This window comes from Panthera uncia (genome assembly GCF_023721935.1).
Source record: "Panthera uncia isolate 11264 chromosome C1 unlocalized genomic scaffold, Puncia_PCG_1.0 HiC_scaffold_4, whole genome shotgun sequence".
Taxonomy (NCBI): Eukaryota; Metazoa; Chordata; class Mammalia; order Carnivora; family Felidae; genus Panthera; species Panthera uncia.
Genome location: NW_026057585.1, coordinates 34547699 through 34570423, shown reverse-complemented (window position 1 = coordinate 34570423; position 22725 = coordinate 34547699). Strand labels below are relative to the sequence as shown.

Below are 22725 nucleotides of genomic sequence, written 5' to 3'. Positions count from 1 at the left end.
GATCCCCTCCAGACACTATTCTGAACACTACGTTCTGCTGCAGGGTACTAAAAACAGTGCTTTCCTCAAAATAAAACCTTTAAAGATCCCTTAGTAGCTATTCAGGGACTGGGATTCAATTTCAATCCTCCACCCTTTGGCCAGCTGTAGATTCGAGATGCTTACATAAAACATTGAGAGTATGTACTTCATGGCAAATTTGATTTTTCTTCTGCAATAGATATGTGTGTTATAGTTACCACAAACTATATTTTTACTTAGAAAATACACAAAGCAATAATGCACCTCAACAAGAGAGAACAAATTCTTTATTTAATTTTATAGGTGTTCTTGATATAAGCTTCAGATATACTCCACTTACTACATGGAGTTTGTGACATCTACACCTTCAAATCATAATACTCTCTATTTTAGGCCATTATATCTAAAAGCATGACTTTTCAAATCCTTTTATTACAAGTAGTTCTTGCACATAAATGTTACATCACAATAGCAAAAAAAATGTAAACTTCTTTTGCAAACTACATAAATATTATAATATCTGCCTTGAAGTTATTCTTATTTTAAAATCAGAATATATTCTAAATGCTTTATATAAAAAACTTTGGTCAGTAGCCTGTGTGTCTGAAGCTTTTTATTTTTCTTACTGACTTGCCTTTCATGTTGCTTACGTATTTGAAGGTGAAAATTTTAAAAGAGAACTCAGATCAAAATTCAGTCCATATGTAAGACAAGTACCAGAAACATGTCAATAACTGTAAGCAAAATATGAAATGTGAAAATTATTCCATATACTAAAATCCGACAAGCCACCAGTGGTATGGAGTTAACTGAAAATAAGGACTCAAGTCAAGCTCATATATGGTCCTATATGAAAGGAATTCAGGCCCACTTATCAATATACCTTTTACTTTGCTATATGTCTGTTTGCAAATGAATCACCTCTTTTTCTTTTCTTTTAGAGCACAACAGGTCATTTCTACAGCTATAGTTCTAGACTGAAAAGCCTAGATGGCCAGTGAATTTATTTCACTACCACTGTCCTTGAGGTCTGTAACTACAAATTAGAAATGTATAAACACACAGATGTGTATACACACCCATGCACACTTCGGCGATCACATCAAGGCCTTTTTTTCTGCTCTAAGTTTCTAACATTTACCTTTTTTTTTGTTTCTAAGTAAATCTTCTTCCTCAGAATGTTCTTTCATTTAAAAATCAAGTCTAATCTGGAGCCCTTACTGATTTGTTTTTCTGAGATTCCTATTGAACACCTAGCTACTGGCCACGGTTTCTTTGAGGAAACAAATATAGCTGAAGCATTTAAAAAATTTTAAATGCATGCAGAAAGAACTACATAGGCTTTCCAAGCAGCTATAGCAAGTGGCTCAAGTAACATCGTTATTTATCTTGGTCTAAGCCCTTTAACAACATCCTTTTAAAGCACAAAGAGAATGGCTACAAGATGGCGGCAGGGCCCAGAATGGTCCTCTGAGTGGTTCACAGGACATCACTCAGGAATCTGCTATGCTGTCTTCCCTCTTTTGTGCATTTTCTCTAAATGCGCTGTGTTCCCTCTTTACTGCTCATGCTTTTAAACTATGTAAAGTGATTTTTAAAAAATCTGCCAGTGATTAATTTAGACCTCAAATAACACTGTAGGTGGGTGTTGTCAGAGACAGGCAGCCATTCTTAACAGCTCCTCTCCCAGAGGAGGCCTGGGTGGGCACAGGGACACCCACAGCTTAGGAACTGCTCTTGTTGCAGACCGTGCCTTGACTGATACTGTCTTCCTTATACTGGCTGCTCGTGTCGCTCCTGCTGAGGATGGTGGAGGGGATGCGGGAGGGGCGTCTCTCCGGGTTCTTCTCCTGAGAGAAGCAGCAGATCATCTTCTTCATGGTGCTGTACATGTCCTCGTCTTTGTAGGAGTAGATGATGGGGTTCATGACGGAGTTGAGCAGCGCCAGCAGCAGGAACCACCTTTTCACGTGCTGCACGCCACACTGCGTGCAGTTGAGGCCATCCAGCAGCAGAACCACCAGGCCCGGGGTCCAGCACACGACGAAGGCCCCTGCAGTGACAGAAAAGGAAGCCGGGCTGCTTATTTAGATTTCTTCTCACCCGGCCTTCAGTCAGCGGCATCAAGGGACCTTAAGGATTTGTTTTGACAACTGCAAAGCAAACTTCCACGCTTCCTCTGAGCACTTGAGACCTGGGCTCGTTAGAGGCAAACAGCTGGGCACGTCCTTGCCTATTAACCATGTTCTCTTTCGACTCCTTACCGGCTTACCCGGGGCTCCTAATTAGGGGCTCACATTTACCTCCCTCCTGCTAAGCACTACTTGTACCTTCTCTCCGTCAGTTCTCTGAACCACACTAGAAGGCTACTGCAGTCATGACACACACTTTGCAGAGGAGAAAACGAGGCCAAATTCCAGGAGTCTGTGTGGGGAGGCCTCACACATCTGCTGTTCGCTGGATCAGATGTTCTGGGGTGCCTGGGTGGCTCAGTAGGAGAAGTATCCGACTTCGGCTCAGGTCATGATCTCGCCACTCGTGAGTTCGAGCCCTGATTCAGGCTCTACGCTGACAGCTCAGAGCCTGGAGCCTGCTTCGGATTCTGTGTCTACCCCTCAATCTGCTTCTCCCCCACTCACGTGCTCTCTCAAAAATTAATAAACATTAGGAATTTAAATCAGATGTTCTGAATGTTTTCCTGACAATAAGACACACTGCATCTGTGGCATTCTCCTGGTCTCTTAAGTCACCTGTTCACAAATTGTATTCTTTATAAAACTATGTTGACAGAAAGCACTGTCTGCTTTTTGATATATTCATAGGCCATCTACTTAATACTCTGCTCTGGATTAGGTTTTTGTTTTTGTTGTTGTCAGAAAGAAATCTGTTTCATGATGACATAGAAATGTGCTTGTAGCCAATTTATTTAGCACAATTTTAGCACCAAGTGCACACGAAGGGTAATCTCTTCTGAGTCGCCAGATATCTGATCATACTTAGCTTACCACTAAGCTTTCTTTTTTTTTTTTTTAAATTTTTTTAACGTTTATTTTTGAGACAGAGAGAGACAGAGCATGAATGGGGGAGGGTCAGAGAGAGGGAGACACAGAATCTGAAACAGGCTCCAGGCTCTGAGCTGTCAGCACAGAGCCCGATGCGGGGCTCGAACTCACGGACTGCGAGATCATGACCTGAGCTGAAGTCGGCCGCTTAACCGACTGAGCCACCCAGGCGCCCCACCACTAAGCTTTCTGACATGTTTTTCCTAAAATATGAGACATAGGTTCAAAATTCCCTTAGTTGCCATAACCTCAGATAACAGTGACAGCTCACATTTATACAATGCTTACTATGAGTGAGGTGCTAGTGTAAATACTTTTCCTCTATTAATTCACAGAACCACACTGTGAGGTAGACACTGTTATCATCCTCAGGAAACTGAGGCACAAGAGAAGTAACCAGCTCACCATCAGATAGCTTATAAGTAAGTAGGTCACCATCAAACATCTAATTTTGAACCTTGGCAGTTATTCTCCATATGGTTTCTTTTCCCCAAAGTCCTTATCATTTCTAAATGTTCTTGCTTATCCATTCGATAAACATTCATTGTGAGCTAACAATGTGCCAGGAACTGTACTAGGCACTGAATGAGGCAAGGACTATGCATCCGGGAGCTAAAGTGCTACTGAGGAGACAGAATAAACAAGCAAGTCTGTAATCATATCACCAACTAGTTATTCCTACTGGTTAGAATTAGTCCTAGACGGTATCCCTCTTGTCGCTTTATCTTCATTCTGAGAGATACAATAGGCAAGTCAAGTCAAGAGTTGTAAAAAGGCCGGATAAGGCTGTGAAATGCCATGAACTTTGGGGTCAGAAAGGTGTGCCCAGCTCCTCACTTTATGAACTCCATGAATGAGGCAAATCACTGTGCTTCTCTGGGCCATTCCCTCGTGTACAAAAGAAGGGTAACACTCCTGACTGTGTGGGTGGTTGTGAGGGGTCAGAAGTAATGGAAAGTGGTTCCTAACATGGAGTTGGGTTCACCAAGTAGTGATTATCATCAGATGCTTTGTCAAAGACATCTGCCAAATTAGATGTTTAGGAGTTATCAGGAGGGTTTAATTCCCCATTTCCTAATTCCAGCTCACCAAGGCTTCCCTTTTCATTCCCTCCTGTATCATTTTTGGTCTGGCTGACATATGTGAATAAAGACCTTGGAGATAAGAGATCAGAGACTGGCTGCTAACATTCACTTACTGTACGACTCTGGGAGACCCATGTCATCTGGCTGGGGTTCGGTTTCCTAAGCCATAAACTGAGGACTGTAGGCAAGTTTTGGGTTTTTCAAATTTAGGGCCAGGACATCTTCGTGGGCATGCAATCAATTTAATGGATTTGGACAAGTTTGGGGATTTTTAAATGAAAGAATGGAATGGAATAGCTCAGAGCGTATGTACAGACCAAGGGAAGTTCTGTTTCATGCAATGTTTCAGTTTTGCATACCATGTTTTCTGTGTGTATTTGTTATGAAGTAAACTATATTATTTCTGACTGTTGGGCTTTGTCAGAAAGTTTGAAAAATGTTAGTGTAGATAATCTTTAAGGCCCCATCCAGCTCCAACGGTCTCTATTTCCCATAACGGTAACATTTTTTGTTCTCTGCTATTCCCAAGAGAGCATTACTATGTTGTCAAGAGACAAGAACTAAAAACACCAGACATCAAAAGCTGTAGCTGCCAATTTTGATGTGAAGACTCCTTTCTGTGTGAAATTGCATGATTCCAAAGAAATCCCGGTAGGAGGGTTCCAAGATCCTTGTGTTAATGGGAAAGAGGGGAAAATATTGATTAACTTTATACTTTGTTAAATATGCATGTCAAAATTTAATAGAGTATATAACTTCCAAACCAATGGAAGGGGAAGAATGGAACCAAAGGAAAGGAAAAAAAAAAAGATCTCAAAAAAAAAAAAGGGGGGGGGGGGGGTAGTGGATACGGTCAAACATAGCAAAGTAGGACAAATAAAGAACAAAAGAAGATACTGGAAATGAATCTAAAACACTGATAACCAAACTCAATGTTAATTGTGGTATTGTTTTTTTAAAATCAGGCGAACCTAAACAATTTGATGTCGAATATTACATCCATATGTGGTAAAACCAAAAGGGAAAGCAAGACGATTAACATAAAATTTAGGATACGGTTATTTCTATAGGAGAGAGGGTCACTGGGGTAGGACACATAGGCCATGCTAAAGATATTGGTAACGTTCTATTACACTGGGTGGCAAGTACACAGGTATTCTTTAAGTTTTTTGTTTTTTTTATTCTTTTAAGTGTTATTCTTTGTACTGTAGATATATCTTATATAATTTTGTCTGAATGATATATTTCACACAAACACATACACATGTCAAAAAAGGATAAAAGTAAATTGCCAACATCTTTTCCTAAAAACTGTTTTATTTTTTACATTTTTTCCCTAATGTTTATTTTTGAGAGAGAGACAGAGAGAGAGAGAATGAGCACAAGAGGGGCAGAGAGAGGGAGACACGAAATTAGAAACAGGCTCCAGGCTCTGAGCTGTCACAGCACAGAGCCTGATGTGGGGTTCGAACCTACCAGCCGTGAGATCATGAAACTAGCTGAAGTAGGACGTTTACCACTAAGCCGCCCAGGTACCCTTGAAAACAGTTTTTAAAATGGGATTTTTTTTTTAAATCATAAAAGTTTTTTGTTTTTTTTCCCCCAGCATGAAACTCTGGTTTAGATTAGTCAGGGGACCTGAAGACTCTAAATAAATCTCCAAAGTGATGCCTTGTTTGTCATAATGCAGTGACTCATATATATTCTCCCTTTGTATTGAATTGCATAAAACAATTCATTCAATCAACACTTGCCAAACCTTTCATTGAGCAATGATTATAAGAATTTTATATGTTCTAAGAATTTTGTATGAATTAACCATTTACTCTTCATGACAACCTAATTAGTATTATTAACACTATCTAAAAATACCAATGCTACTCTCATTTTAAACCTAAGGAAACTGGAGCATAGAGAAGCAAGGTAAAATGTTCAAAGCCACACTGCTCATAAATGGAAGAGCCAGGATTTAAACCCAGGCATCCTGGTACCAGAGCCTGTGCTCTTGTCCACATGCTAGGCTGTTCAGCAATGGACACAGAATCTTATTACTAGAGTGATGGGGAAGGCAGAAGGGCAGTTTTAGCCTGTGAAGCTCCATTTACGGTATGTCATGTCTGACTGTGAAGCTGCATATGTCATGATTAAGTCATTCTTTGGTTTGCTAGCATAAAGATTTCCTGGCGGGTGGGCGGGCAGGCAGGCAGGCAGGGAGGAAGGGAGGAAGGAAGGAAGGCAGAGAGGAAGAGAGGGAGGGAGAAAGGAAGGAAGGGAGGATGGAGGAAAGGATGGAAGGAAGGGAGAGAGGGAAGAAGGGAGGAAGGAAAGTAGGGAAGAAGGGAAGGAGGGAAGAAAGAAGGAATGGAGGAAGGGACGCGAGGAAAGAAGGGAGAAAGAATTCCAACAAAAATATAGGCTGGCCGCAGGAGTAAGAAGAAACAAAAATCTGCTGACCTTTTCTTTATACTGTTTCCAAGAACAACAGAACGCAAGCCTTCTTTGACGGAGCAGCCGAAACACCCTGAGCTGCCAGAGAACCCGTGCTTCGGCATGCCGTCTGAGGTGATGGCTGCACACAGGGCAATAAGCCTGGGAAACACGCCGCTTCCTGACTCCTCCACTCGGCAGCCAAGTTCTCCCACCAAACACATCTCAGGGTAGATGCACGGTTTACCTAGCAGTTCGTTCTTTGGTGGGGGAGGCGGTTAATGTAGGTCGACAGCTAGTTATGGGGCCCCAAAACAATTTAAAAGGAGAAGAACATGTTAGGAATGGTTTTGGCCTTGGGAATCTGTCATCTTGGAGAATTCCTACAGAATGAAGGAGATGTCAAAAACAAACAGATGGGCAACTGGCCTATTCCTTAAAAAGGGGACAGATGATGGACCCTGGGAAATATAGATCAGTCAGTCCCCTATCAAGTTCCAAAAAGTTTTGGAAAAAAAGGCTAACACAAATGTTTTTTGAGTATTTAAACTCAATGCTCAGACCATGCCAGCTGGGAATAAGCAGAGTTTTCAAAGAGAGGTCAGGACAAGTCCTAAACACTTTTTTTTTTTTTTTAATCAGGCATTAACAAATAGGAATGGATCCAAGGTGTCTATTTGGGAACCAGTGGAAAGAAAATCAAGTATGTTCCCCTTGGAGAAGAAAAGGCTTAGGAAAGACATGATGTGCTAACCACCTCAAAAGCCTGAAAGACCATCATGTAGAAAAAGAAAGTGCAGGGGCGCCTAGGTGGCTCAGTCGGTTAAGCGTCCAACTTTGGCTCAGGTCATGATCTCACGGTTTGTGGGTTCGAGCCCTGCGTTGGGCTCTGGGCTAACAGCTCAGAGCCCGGAGTCTGCTTCAGATTCTGTGTCTCCCTCTCTCTCTACCCCTCCCCAGCTTGCACTCTGTCTCTCTCTCTCTCTCTCTCAAAAGTAAATAAAACATTTAAAAAGAAAAGAAGAAGAAAGTGCAGACTTACCCTGTGCCATGGCAAAAGGTCACCCCGAAACAGAGGGAAAAGTACAAAGGGGCAAAATTTGGATGTGATAGTTTTTTCTAAGTAATGAAGCTATTTAGCAGGGGAACCGGTTCTTCAGTGAGCAGAGAGCCTTCCCTCAGCTGACTACCTCCTTTGCCTAGACCATCCTGAGATGTACAAAGTTAAGGGATTTTTCCTAACTGAGAGAGATGGTTAAGTGGCTTCTGAACTCTTTTCCAAGTAGAAAATTGCCACATTCTACGAGACTAGGAATTTCAACCTCTCATAAAATTCAAACAAATTTGACTTGTTTGTTTCCTGGACACAATGATCAGACAGTATGGCTAAAAACTATGGAGATGAATACTTTGAGCTAACTGTTCCCAAACCCAACTGGTCATCCAAATTACCAGGGCAGGTTTTTGATAATGCAGATTCCCTAGTCCCACATCAGACCCAACAGTCAGAACGTCGGGGGTGGGATGTGGAAATCTGTAGGACTCAAAAGTTCCCTGGGGGGTAATTGTGCACAGCCGGTTTTGCAAACCATTTCTCTATGCTGACTCAAAGAGTTTAATCAAGCCGACCCCGTGAGCAAAACTGTAGACTCCACAGATACATAGCAAAAAGTAACTGAAAAGAGAGAGGGGGGGCAGATTTCTTTAAAATAAGCAAATAAGCACCTCTACACATGAATATCTTCAGCTTCCACTTGGAAAAATGTTTGAGCACATCCTATACGTAAATAAACGTACAAACACTAGCAGCAAAGCTGGACTGCAGGCAAGGCGTGCACAGTCCTCCTCTGGCCTCTATGGGCCCTCTGGTTTGCCCTGCCGGGAATGCCTTCCTGCCTCCTAATCCACAGTCTACTTTTCTTTCTAAGCTTAGCTCAATTTCTGCCTCCTCCATGGACCTCCACCTTCATCCAGTCCGCAGTGATCCTTCCTTCTTCTCAGCTCCCGTGGCACTTTCACCGACAACATCCACGTGGCACTGAGCTCTCTGCCTGCCTCATTCACTCTAACATTTCCCGAGAGCTCTGGGCCAGGCAGTGTGCTCAAGGCTTTACACACACCGGTCATTTAACACTCACAGCCCTGTGAGGTTGCCACTCTTACCCGTTATCCCAAGCTTACGTATGGTGATTTGAAGTTCAGAGTGGCTCAAGAATTTGTCCTGGGTCCAGAAGCCAACAAATAGAAGAGTCATAATTTGAACCTGGGGCGAACTCCCTCATGCAAACCCCTGGGCACTGGGCTATCCTGGAGGTAGTTTTTTTTTTTTTTTTTTTTTTAATTTTTTTTTTTTAACGTTTATTTATTTTTGAGACAGAGAGAGCATGAATGGGGGAGGGTCAGAGAGAGGGAGACACAGAATCCGAAACAGGCTCCAGGCTCTGAACTGTCAGCACAGAGCCCGACGCCGGGCTTGAACCCACGGACCGCGAGATCATGACCTGAGCCGAAGTCCGGCCGCTTAACCGACTGAGCCACCCAGGCGCCCCTGAAGGTAGTTTTTAATACACATGCCCTCTTTCTCAGGCCTGTTGTAAGCTCCCTAAGCATGTGGATCTGCCTCATCACAGTCTGTATTCTCAGGACTAAGTATGAAGCCCCACACTCAGCAGAGAGGAGTCAGTTGAAGGTGACTGAAATTTAGTAAGAGCCCTCCCAGGGCCAGGTACTGCATGAGCTGTTAACATCTGCTGTTGTGAACGGTTGTACAATCCTGCCCTTCACAGGCTGACAGGCAGGGAACCTGGATGCTATGTGTGATGATTTTGACTGTTGTCACGGAAAGTCTCAGGCGAAGTGGCAGCCAGTTGAGCTGGGTGTTGAAGCTCAAGACCAGCAGTGCAGAGGTGAGAACAGCATGATGCATTGGGAGAGTTCCAAATAGTTCAGAATGGTTTTAACCCAGAGCTGTGACTGAGGAAGTATGGGTAAAGTCTGACAGATGACACAGGCCAGACCCATGTTGCCGATTCACTGTCATCTTCATACCACACCCCCCACCCCAATACATATACACACACCAGGCACCTCTGAGCAAGGGCCCTGTGGGAAACACTCAGGAGTTGGGATTTATTGTAAAGATCAGACCCCATAAGCCTTTGCCCTCAGGTGTCCATTGTAGTAATGAACTAATTTCTCTCTCAAGTGTCTAGCATGGTATGAGTCATATATCATCCTTGGGAAGATTAGAAATATCTCTACTTTCTGTGGTTCATAAAGGAATCCCATTGAGAAAGCTTAGATCAGAGGTTTTTCAGACTCCATTGCAACTCATTAACGAGCTGTGAAATCAACTTAGTGGGCTGTAACCAGCAATTTTCTAAAAGATGAAATGGCACAGAACAGAAAACATCAGAGTACAGCAAGTATAGTAAGGGTATGTTTCATGAAACTTGTTTCAGTTACACACAAAAATGTGTGCGTGAACTGGGCCATAATATAGAATGCACACTAGTTCTTATTGTGGGTCCTGATTTAAAAAAAAAAAAAAAAAAAGGAAAAACCACTTCTATAGATCAGCGGTTTTTTTCAAGTCAGACTTCCCAAAGGAAACCTCTTGTCAAAGTTCAAAATCCAAACTCCTCTGACTCAAGACAGAGATGGGCAGCAGGGGGTGAGAAGGAGTTGAGTAAAGCCCTTCACAGCAGAACCCATGTACCTTTTCACACTACGACCCCCACTCCACACATGTACACACACTGAGGCACCCCTGGGAGCCCCACTGACTGCTGTTTGAAAACGACTGCTGCAGAATGGTAGTTCCTTTAAGGTTTTTGATCAGGGGCATGGATACGTCTTACATTTTAGAGTGAAGCTTTCAGTGCTGGGGATGGACAAGTGGAGCTCAAAGTCTGCATCCGAACCACCTGGCAGGGGTAGGGGCTCTTCAAAGTTCAGATTTCCGGGCCCTCCCCAGACCTACCAAGTGAGAAACTGATGAAAGTAAGATCTGGGCATCTTCAGGTTGAGCCGGCTCCCTGGGGAATGCTTCACTGTAACAAGCATGAGACCCACTGGCCTGGCCTGGAGACTCCCCTGAAGACTGGCTACAGTTCAGGCGAGAATGGTAAGGATGGGAAGAGCAGTGCTGGCGGAGATGGACAGAAGCAGAAGGTTATCAGCAGACGGTAAGGAGGGCTGGATGTGAGAACAGAGGGAGAGGAAAGAATCTGGGTGACTGGGTCATATGTGGCTCTGATAACCAGTCAGAGGGGGCAGCAGAGGGACAGGTTTAGAAGGAGACAGGGTCTTATATAGACAGGTTTTATATGCATCTGGTGTGTGGACTACCCGTGGCTCCTCCAGCCAGAGACGTGTAGAAGGCTGTCGGCAGCTTGAGAGCTCCAAATTGAAATGTTGACTTAGGAGTCACCAGCAGTGGGTGGCAACTTTGGCCATATGTCCTTCCATTAATAAATATTTACTAAGCAATCACCTACCATGTGCCAGCTACTAAGAGTGAACATTTTCATGATGATTACATTTGCATAACAAATCTAATTTCCTTCTATTGCCGAGTGACAGGTCAGTTACGTTGACAAGAAGCAATTAGGTTTTATTTTAATGAGGCACTATGTTCCTTCAGTACCTGTTTAAGAGACTCGCTAATTGTCCAATTAGACTATAAATGAGCTTTCCTCTGGTAATTAAATAAACTAGTTTCAGTGCCATACTCAAAAACCAGTATCATGAGTTCAATGTTAATTTTTAAAGTACAGTGAATCATATACTAGAATATGCAATTACAGTGCTGAAATGATATTTAATGACTGCAATTTAAGGTAATCAGGAATATCAAATTAAGGAATGTCTAACACTTAGGAAGATAGAATTACAAATGAAAATATTGGTGACAAGTGAAATAAAAGATCTTCCCAAGTCCCTAATCAATATCATGTTAGACAGTCTATAACAGCCCTCCTCTCTTCTTTGGAAGTTTTCAAAATACCTCAAAAAACCTTCTGGTTAATACTTCACCCCCACATTACACAGGACATCGGAAGGAAGAACACCAGTCCATCTAAGAAGAAGGGTCCCTCACGGGACTATACTTAAGATAGTTCAACATTCTTGGGGTTTTCGTGAAAGGATGTGCAGAAGACAAAGACTTCAAGTTGCATGAAACCTGTTCTTCAGGACTCATAGTTTTTTCTATTCCGCTAGTCACGCTTGTAGCCATATTTTCCTCTGTTTAAAAATTCACACGTGCAGGGGCGGCTGGGTGGCTCAGTCGGTTAAGCATCTGACTTTGGCTCAGGTCATGATCTCATGGTTTGGGAGTTTGTGCCCCTCGTCGGGCTCTGTGCTGACAACTCAGAGCCTGGAGCCTGCTTTGGATTCTGTGTCTCCCTCTCTCTCTCTGCCCCTCCCCCGCTGGTGCTCTGTCTCTCTCTCCCACTCTCTTTCTCAAAAATAAACAAACATTAAAAATTAAAAAAAAAATCACACATGCCATTAAAAAAAAATCCTGACATGTGAGCGGCACACAAATAAAAATCTATACCAATTAAAGCAATCACTCACACCGAATTGTTGTGCTTTGGCACATGGACTACTCATTTCATCACACAGGAGGATGTATTTTAAATATGTTCAGTCTGTTATTCTTTGTTTTCAGTCCAGGAAAAAGTGGCAGGGCACAGGCAATAATGCTAACCTAGTAAGCCACAGGGCTGTCTGATTTACTAAAATAGAAAATTACAACTCTACATAAACGGTTGCGAACCTCATCCAAGGGAGGCTCTCCTCTTATTTGAAAAGAAATTTTTAAAGTAAAAACTTTAAGGTAAAAAGCTATTCTTGGTCAGAAGTGTTATAATGTTCAAGTCACACATTAACAGAGTACTTAAGTGGGAATGCTCTTGTGGCATCAGGTAATTTGTTCAGTGATCTCAAACTAACACTACCAGATGTGGTTTGACTCTAAATTCATATTCGTTTCGCCACAGTGTTTCAGAAATCCAATAATTCAGAAAATAGATTGTCACATATGTGAAAGGAATGAAAAGATGTACTTTCAGTAAACCTATTTTTACTACAGAAAGCAAGAAAACGCTAAGACACTTCAAATAGAAGATGAGCAGTTAAGCATTCCACAAATGATTCATTTAACACTATTGTCACTTCTGCTTGGCCTTTTGACTCTAACAACTGGTTTTAGACACTTGTTTTAAATTTGTGGCCAGCTTTGGAAAACTGAAAATCTCAGTGCCCAGGGGTGACGAGATAAAATTTAAAGGAGAGACATAGCAGTTAGAACCACAGCCTAGACCTAATTCTAGTGTTTAACTCTGGGCCACAGCTGGAAATCATAAACTGAATAAGCAAGAAACACCATCTCCACCTCCAGACTCCGCTTTAAGCATAATATGTATGGACTAACAATACCTCAGAACCTCACTAGTATATCAAGAACTCTCTAGCATCTAAGAAAAGGTGTGAGGTCAGCTGTGTGTATTGAGAGAGTGACAGCTATTTGCTTGGTATGATTTTAAAGATGGAAAGATCCCAACTAGTCTGCCCAAGGATCTGAAATTCTTGCTGGAGTCATTTCTTCAGATTAGAAAGGTCTCTGTTGCACCCTACCTAAAAATGTTAACATTATTAAGCTACAGGCATAGAATATTTTATCACACAAACTGTCATTAGCACAGAGCGGGGTTCTGAGAGGACGTTAAAGGAGTATCTTTGATGGGGTTGAACATTTTCAAAACGAGGGTTGAACACTTTCTAAAGTATGGGACACTGCATAGAAAAGTTGACTTGCGTAGAATATGAGATTCTGGATGAAATACCAGATGGCACAAAATACCATTCTGAATTCAGAGGAAGGGAACAGGAATTAGTAGGAGCAGCACTTGACTTAGAGAAAGTTGGGCCTGGAAGAGCAACAGCATGTTATGGCTTAGGACTTACAACGTCATGACGCAAGAGCCGTCACCCTCCTTCCTATGCCCCTGGCTGCCATCATTAATCCACCACAATACCTGCTTCTGAATCCACATATGGCCTCCAATCCTTCCTTCACAGCACAGCTCTAAGCTGCCTCTAGCAATCAGATGGAATTTGCCTTTGGGAGGAAACCCACTTAACCATCCTGTTATAGTAAAAAGAGGATAGGCTGGAGATTAAGCAGACACTGAGTTGACTACAGGCGAATCCATTCACCTTCCTGGGCCTCCTACCAGTTTCTAAGCTATGGAATGATACTGATTTGACAGGATTTTTGTGAAAATGTCATGAGATCATGCATGGAGTGTCCAACACAGAAACTCCCCAGAAAATGGTAGTTCTGACTACTCAGTGTTGCTTATTTCCCCTGCTGTGCTTCCTAAGGCAATTCATAAACACAATCCGGTAGAACACTTCAGTCGCTGTTGTGCACGCGCATGCACGCGTACTCACACACACGCGATTTATGATGCTCGGTCCTATTCGCATCTGGCTGCCCTGCTAGCCTGATCCTCAAGATCCCTTTTGTGTCTTATTCAACTTGGGATACCCAGTGCTTAGCCAAGCACCATATATACAGTACTTACCAAAAGCTCGCTACATGAAGGAGTAAGGGATCTCAATCCGAATCCAGACCCTAGAGTATGCTTCTTAAAAGGTCGTTATGTTTCTCTGCTCCCAATTTCTTTACCTGTATACTAATGGAATTGGACTAGAATGACCTGCAAGGTTCCTTTTGGCCCTCACATTTGATAGTCTGAGTTGCACGCAGACCTTCCTTCAGTCATGGCCAATGTGTAGTCCCAAGTAACTGAACAGAAAAGCAAATACGGATGCTCTCTACGGTGCCAAGTGAGAAAGAGAATTTTATGGTAAATCTAAGGTGCATGTTACATGATTCCAGCAGAAACTGGTGTCTAGGTGAGGATGCCCAGAATGCTCTCAGATACCAATGTTTATTCAATTAATGTATGGTGAGCACTTAAGTGTCATGCGCTATGCTAATCACTATGCTAGCACTATGCTAATCACTGGGAATAGCAAGACAAAGGAGACAGAGGAGTAACTGATTACCAAGCAGGGTGTGCACAAGATACTGTAAGAGCATACTGCCTGACGGTCTTCACAAGAGTTGAAGTTGACCCTGTTCTCTACAGGGTCACCATGGACTGAGTTTTTAAAGTAGCAGAAATGTTAAGAATACCCTATGGCAGTGTAGGTATTATTACCTTGTTTTCAACATAAACAATATTTTTGATATATTAAAAACAATCTTGTTGAAACACTGAAAGAGTTGAAAATAATATTGATATAAACAATAACAGTACTGAAAATAATACTATCAATGTAGAAGATGTTCATAATGTATTGTTGAATTTACAAAAAAAAAAGGGTTACAAAACACTATGGGTATAGTAGGAATTCATTCTGATTAAAAAGAAGTTAAGCATTCATTGTGTATGAACATGTGTGCACTTAGAAAAAAACCACAAAATATACAGTATTTCCAAATACCCTAGCAAAGATAATCTCCAGGCAGCATGAGCCAAGTGCTATTTACCTTCTTCCTTATATCTTTCATTATCGTCTTTATTTCTTCGCTAGGAGCATATCTTTTGTTACAAAAAGCTCTCACTAAACCTATTTTTGTTTCTATTTTGGGTACAAATATATCTACATGCACTAGATTTCTACTGCGAGAAATGCCATCAGACTGATCCTATGTAGCTGAAAAACAAGAAGGTCAAGACTGCCTCTCCCAAAAAATCTCTTAATAGGATTTTCACTCCATGTTACCTTCAGATAGTTTACTAAATAGAAAAAAGCACAGTAAGAGTCTGAGAAAATCATGAAATGGTAAAACCGTGTCATAACCCTTGAAGGAGAACCAATAAAAGTCAATTCTGTAAAATGTGAGGTTTATTATTGCAGTGTTAATTAAAAAACATTTTCCACTAGTTTTACATTAATCGCAAGAGGAACAGGTAAAAGGAGGACATACTATACTCACTGAGCCAAAAGGTCCCAAATGATCACTTCTCCTCCCCACAAGAGCATGTGTGTGTGTATATATATATAACATATATAACATATACATATATATATGTGTGTATATATGTGTGTATGTGTGTGTGTGTGTGTGTGTGTGTATGTATCATCCAACAAAAATTTATTGAGCCCCAAGAGGAGCCAATGTTAGTGCTAATTACCCAGGACACAGAAGTAAACAAGATGGACAGGAACTCTTTCCCTGGTCCTGACTTCACCAGCTCCTTCTCATTGTTTAGTTCTCAGCTCCAAGTATGCCCTTTGGAGAGGTCTTCCTTTGTGACAAATAAAGTTGTGCCCAGTCCAGCCATTCCCTAAAATATTGGTTTCCTTGTATCACTCTCTGCACTGATCTTTATTTGTTGGCTGGTTGACTGACGGATTTACTAACTGCCCATCACCCCAACTGGAAAGTAAACATGAAAGTGGGGCCTTTGCCCACTGAATTCATCTGCAGGCACATTCCATGTATACAGCACTTTCTAGTTCCTTTATGGAGGTTCTGATTCTAAGTCTGGAGTGGGGTCCAAAGACCTGAATCTTTAACAAATACTCCAAAAGACTCTCATACTCAGGGCAAATGTGCAAAGTGCCAGATTTTATACAAACCCAAGTCTTAATTTTCATCCACTAATCCAAAAATCTGATGACCATCCACTAGGAGAATGGCTTCTTAGGGATCCTTCTGTTGGAAAGGAAAAGCCTTTAATTCTGATAGACTCTGTAGAGTCATGTGAAATGTAATTTGGTAATACCGAATGGGATAGACCTATAGGAAATTATGAAAAACCATTACCAGTCAGGCTTCTATTCAAGAAAAAATATTTGGTAAAGTACAACCTAATAACTTATTATAATGGATCAACTGTGCCATCAGAAAAAGAAAAAAAAATATTTGGAAACATATTCCTAGTCAGCATTGAGCAAATCTGCAAAGTTTGATAGAAGGAATACGAGGAAATGGGTGGCTTATGTATACAGCAAAGTAAAGTAGGAGGACCTACGTAGAATATGTGTAAAAGATAACACTGGAAGGATGGAATGCAAGCTGGTGCAGCCACTGTGGAAAACAGTATGGAGGTTCCTCAAAAAACTAAAAATAGAACTACCCTACAACCAACCCAGCAATTCCACTACTAGGTATTTATCCAAGGGACACAGGTGTGCTGTTTCGAAGGGGCACATGCACCCTAATATTTATAGCAGCACTATCAACAACAGCTAAAGTATGGAAAGAGCCCAAATGTTCATCGATGGATGAATGGATAAAGAAGGTGTGGTATATATATATAATGGAGTATTACTCGGCAATCAAAAAGAATGAAATCTTGCCATTTGCAACTATGTGGATGGAACCGGAGGGTATTACGCTAAACGAAATTAGAGAAAAACAAATATCATATGACTTCACTCATATGAGGACTTTAAGACACAGAACAGATGCACACAAGGGAAGGGAAGCAAAAAGAATATAAAAACAGGGAGGGGAACAAAACACAAAAGACTCTTAAATACAGAGAACAAACAGAGGGTTGCTGGAGGGGTTGTGGGGGGGGGGAATGGGCTAAATGGGTAAGGGGCATTAAGGAATCTACTCCTGAAATCATTGTTACACTATATGCTAACTAACTTGGATGTAAATTAAAAAATAAATAATTTTTTTTAAATGTTGGGAAATCACTTAAAGGGAACAAAGTCACTAGTAAATGCCAAATGGAAACAGAAAAAAAAAAAAGATAACACTGAAAGGAAAGACAGACACTGTAAGAAGTACACGCAGATGTCATTAAGGTATCCTGTAAGAATCTGGAAATGAGAGAAAAATACTTGCTCTTGGAGTTAAGCCCTAAACCAAAGTCACCTTAAAGAGATAATATGGTCCTTGGACCTGCAACACCTTTACTGAAATCTGACTGAAAGTGGTAACATCTCAGGAGAAAGAATGTCGCCAGAGCCAGGGATGTCCAGAAGTACCTTATGCAATTCCTAGGCAGAAAAGTTCCTGGTCAAGCTCAGTCTGTTCTTGTGGCTGGGAGGTCTCTAATGTTCTGATTCTGTGCAAAAGGCAACCTCTGAGTGTAACTGGACTTGCCAGGTATTAAGTATCTGAACCTCTTGGTAATTAAAAGAGAGGACCAACCACAGGGGGCAAGGAAGGAAGCAATCAGTAGTGACACTTATGCTTTGTTCATATTCTTGCCTCTGTCACCTTTACTGCCTGTTGACCTCCTCCTTATTCTTTCAAGTCCAGCTCATTTGTCACCTGCTCTTCACAGCTTTCCCCAGACACTCCCCACAGGCTGAGTCAGATGTTCCCCATTCCATGTTTCCATGGTACTTTCCACATGCTTATTGTCAAATCAGACACCATGAACGGTTTGTCCCTCCATGGCCAGCTAGAGAGAGCACCTGAAGGGCAGAAATGCTGCCACAGTCACCTTGGGTTTCCGACACCTGATCGGGACTGGATGCTTAGTAGGTGCTCAATTTTCAAGCAAGCAAGCAAGGAGAGTTGGAATGTCACAGACAGTAACCAGAGGTGACATAAGAGAAAATTAAATATTCTCTCTGCTGGGTTTTCACTTAGAATGACTCAGCCCCATGTACTGGTTTCAGACAGAACATATCTCAGGCAATCAGCCCTGATCACGTTTCTGTGCCATCAAGGTAAGCTCAAGGTTACAGCACCTCAGGAGACCCTCCTTATGAATTTACTCAATAGCCTTTTCCCAAACTGTGCAAGTTTGTTGGCTGGAATTGATAATAAACTTTGCCAGGAGCACAACTGATATATGTGGCTTTGAATTACTCTTAAAAGCCCATTTCACCCATATATAGTTGGTTACTTTGTAGGTAATTATTACTAGGCTTACTGCAATTTGATTTGCAGTGATGTTTCATTGATTCATTCTTGACCAGTTATACCCTTTTTACCCTTGCTAATGTGTGAAATAACTCCCAATAGTCTCCACCCAAAGTGTGAGCCTTGCCTTGCCTAAGGCCCCCCCAATTCCCACAAAGGGGGTTAGAGGTGCATCTGTTTCTTCTGGTTATTTCTTCAAGACCCTTCCTTCACTCCTTTCCCACAATTCCATATACCTCTTACACTCTGTGTTTGAAAATAAACTAAGTTAAACCTTAAAACATAGAATTTCTTACTCTATTTACCCTGTATAATGTATGTACACAGACGTATGCGTATACATGCACACTTTAAGTACATACACTTGTTTTATGTTATATATGAATATTTAATTTAGAGTTGGTAAGATAAAAATCTTTTTTGCTGGTAAAAATTTCCTTTAGAGAAAGACTGAACATTCCAGGCCATTGGGTGGGAACAGAGTTCCCTCTTAAGACAGTGAAAATTAGACTTAGTTTATATAACTTTATCCTGGAAAGCAAGCAGCAAACTTAAATGTGAGGACCGTCTGTGCTAACAATGCAGTATCACCTAACCAGTCTTCACACTCTCCTATGGACGAGGATGATGATCGTGGTTCCAATCTGTGTGGCCAATCATAAATGTGCTTCCTCCCCATCTAAGAATACTTATACAAGATGCTAATGTTCTTTTTTTTTTTTTTCAGGGTAAAACAGAAAAAAAAAGATTTGTGTAGGGCATGGCTATAATTTTATATAGGATTTTTGAGACGCTGTCTTTAATAGCTCTTCTCTTTCCTTTCTTGTGTCTTCCTGTAATCATTAACACGTTTATTCATTTCAGCAGTAAGAGTTAAGCAAATAAGATGCAGTTCCTGCTCTTGAAGTGTTTGCTCTCTAGTATGGCAAAAAGGGCACGCAGATAAAAATAATTACCATTAAGGCAGTAAATGACACACAGCAAATGAATGGAATGGGGAGATGATACAGGAACTCAGAGAAGAAATCCCCACATGTTGGGGTGATTGAAGACCTGATGGAGAGAAGAGGACTCAAGGGGTGCATCATGGAAATGCAGGAATTATTAGAGAGGAAGAACACTCTTCATTTGTCCCCCAGCCCCTGGCTAAATGCCTAGTATATAAATACACCAAACACCTTTGAGATCAGGCACCTTGGTGCTGTTAAGAACAGAAAGCTGAGACAACTCCCAGTGTGCATCTCACCCAAAGGAACTGTAAGCCATGTTATCATCACAGGTACCTGGAAAGCTAAGGACTCCTTTTCTGAATTGGGATGGTTTATTATAACCTAGAACAGAGGAATCTGCGGCTCTTCTTATAGTTCATGTTTTTCCGCATTTGGGTTGATCCAACTCATAGAAGTCACATAAGCCACATTACGTCATTGTTGAAAGAATCCTCTGTTTAAAAAGCTACTTTTACTATCCTAGTAATCAAATGAGATTAGTAAGTCCAAATGTGTAAACAACAATCAATAATTTATAAACTGTTAATCAGTGAAGAAGAAACATCTAAATCACATATAGATAATGAGAAAGATCGCTCAAAGTTTAGAGGACTCCTTGAATTAGACCGTCTCTTTACAAACCAAACACCCTAAATTCAATAAAGGGCAAATAAAAAAGTCCAGAATACCGTCTCACTCCAGCTATGGAACTAAAAGCGTCATGATATTCAAATAACACAAATGCCATTTTTATCCCTTAGTCACCCCCAGGAAAAACATTAAATGCTTCCTCTTTCAACATACCTTTTTATTTTACTGAAACAAATGTGTTTATTATTGTGTAAAATGACTACTCGGTATTGTTACCTAATGATACACATATACTGAAGGATTTAGTAGTTTGGTAAACTTGGATAATCTACTTAAACTTAAGCCTTGCTTCCTCATCTGTAAAACAGAGGCAATAAAATCCCCATCATGATGTTGGTGAGGCCCAAGTGAAAGAACGAATATAAGGCCTTTCAGTGCAGCATTTGGCACAGGGTCACTGTCATGATCATTATCTCTTATTATTGCTCTAGGAAAGACCTTTTGGGATCTAATATTTGGAAAATCCACAATGGCACTGGTCAGAGGGATAATATGAATGTGTTTTCACAGCTTGGCCTCTAGAGACAGACTGCTGGGTTCAAATCCAAGACCTACCACTTGCTTTTAGGTACCCTTGGGCACTTGTCATGAAACTTATTTAACCCACTTATACCTTAGCTCCCTTACCTGTAACAAAGATAATAAGAATACCACCTCCTCGGGTTGCCCTAAGGGCCAAATGACTGATTACACATGAAGTATACAGGTAAGTGCTTGGCATAGAGTGAGACTCGATGTGCTGGCCATCCTTGTACCGACCCTCTTCTCCAGGTTTAAAGATGGTCAAAATCAAACTCAAGAGTCTCAGAAGAGTGAAAAAGATACTAAGGTAGCAGAGTTATAGGAGATGCAAGAGTCCTGTTCTTCCCTAAGTAATCCCAGAGGATTTTAAAATAAAGTGAGTCTTGGGGTGCCTGGGTGGCTCAGGCAGTTGGGCATCTGACTTCGGCTCAGGTCATGATCTCATGGTCTATGATTTCGAGCCCCATGTTGGACTCTGTGCTGTTAGCTCAGAGCGTGGAGCTGCTTCAGATTCTGTGTTTCCCTCTCTCTCTGCCTCCACTCTCAAAAATAATCATTAAGAAAATAAATAAGGATGTGGGGCACCTGGGTGGCTCAGTTGGTTGAATGTCCGACTTCAGCTCAGATCATGATCTCACGGTCTGTGGGTTCGAGCCCTACATCGGGCTCTGTGCCGACAGCTCAGAGCCTGGAGCCTGCTTTGGATTCTGTGTCTCCCTCTCTCTCTGCCCCTCCCCTGCTCATGTTCTCTCTCTCTCTCTCTCTCAAAAATAAGTAAACATTTAAAAATAAATAAATATAAATAAATAAATACATTAATTAATTAATTAATTACGTTAACTGTCTGATGACTTTGGCTTAGGTCATGATCTCAGGGTATGTGATCCCACATCAGGCTTTGTGCTGACAGCTCAAAGCCTAGAGCCTGCTTCAGATTCTGTGTCTCCCTTCTCTCTCTGCCCCTGCTCCACTCATGCTCTGTCCCTCTCTGTCTCAAAAATAAACATTAAAAAAATAATAAAACATAAAAGGTTTAAAAAAATAATAAATTAATTAACTCATTAAATAAAGTGAGTTCTTTAGAACATAGCTGTACAGAAAGAACCAAGTGAAAAAGACGTGAATGGCAGGAGTAGCATGCTGAGCCCTAACTATTCAGCATATTTCTATTATGGCACCAGCAATGCTGCAAATATTTGTTTTCATTTTCATGCCCATTGTCTTTACTGGACTATATATTTAAGCCAATTTACTTTTGTGTCCCTAGTTCTTTTTTTTTTTTTTTTCAACGTTTTTTATTTATTTTTGGGACAGAGAGAGACAGAACATGAACGGGGGAGGGGCAGAGAGAGAGGGAGACACAGAATCAGAAACAGGCTCCAGGCTCCGAGCCATCAGCCCAGAGCCTGACGCGGGGCTCGAACTCACAGACCGCGAGGTCGTGACCTGGCTGAAGTCGGACGCCCAACCGACTGCGCCACCCAGGCGCCCCTTGTGTCCCTAGTTCTTAGCAGAGTGCCTGACGTGAAGTGGGCACTGAGTATTTATTAATGAGTGAATGATCAAATAAGTGGATACAAGAATGGTGTAAACATACATGTGGATATTTGCCCAAGTAGAAGAAGACGACCTTTTTTTTCTTTAATTTTTTTTTTTTTTTACTTGGGTATAGGTGACACAAAATATTCCATTAGTTTCATGTGTACAACACAGTCCTTCTAAAATCGAAGACAAGAAGCAACAAGTGTTGGTGAGGATGTGGAGACAAAGGAACCCTCGTGCGCTGCTGGTGGGAATGTAAAATTGGTAGAGCCACTCTGGAAAACAGTACGGAGGTTCCTCACAAAGACTTTTCAATACAAAAAGAGCCAAACTGGACTCCTAGATCACTAAGAGGGAGCCAATAGCAAGTGAGAAGATAAATGAACAGGAGTAATGTTCCCGTATCCTGGAACCCCAATTTCACCGTTCCTAGTTTTGACTGTATGGAGGTTTTATTATGAATCATCTTGTTTGCTTGGCGATTCTAATTAGCCCATCCTGAG

General features: G+C 41.5%; 1 protein-coding gene across 1 annotated transcript in view; it reads right to left on the bottom strand.

Annotated features, from left to right (window-relative positions):
* Positions 1–288: 288 nt before the first annotated feature.
* The window catches only part of LPAR3 (lysophosphatidic acid receptor 3), a 79871-nt gene continuing 57434 nt past the window's right edge, over positions 289–22725 (bottom strand). Inside the window, exon 3 of the mRNA XM_049618480.1 lies at positions 289–2074. Coding sequence (XP_049474437.1) covers positions 1746–2074 — 329 coding nt within the window. The 3' untranslated portion in view covers positions 289–1745. The remainder of the gene's footprint in view (positions 2075–22725) is intronic.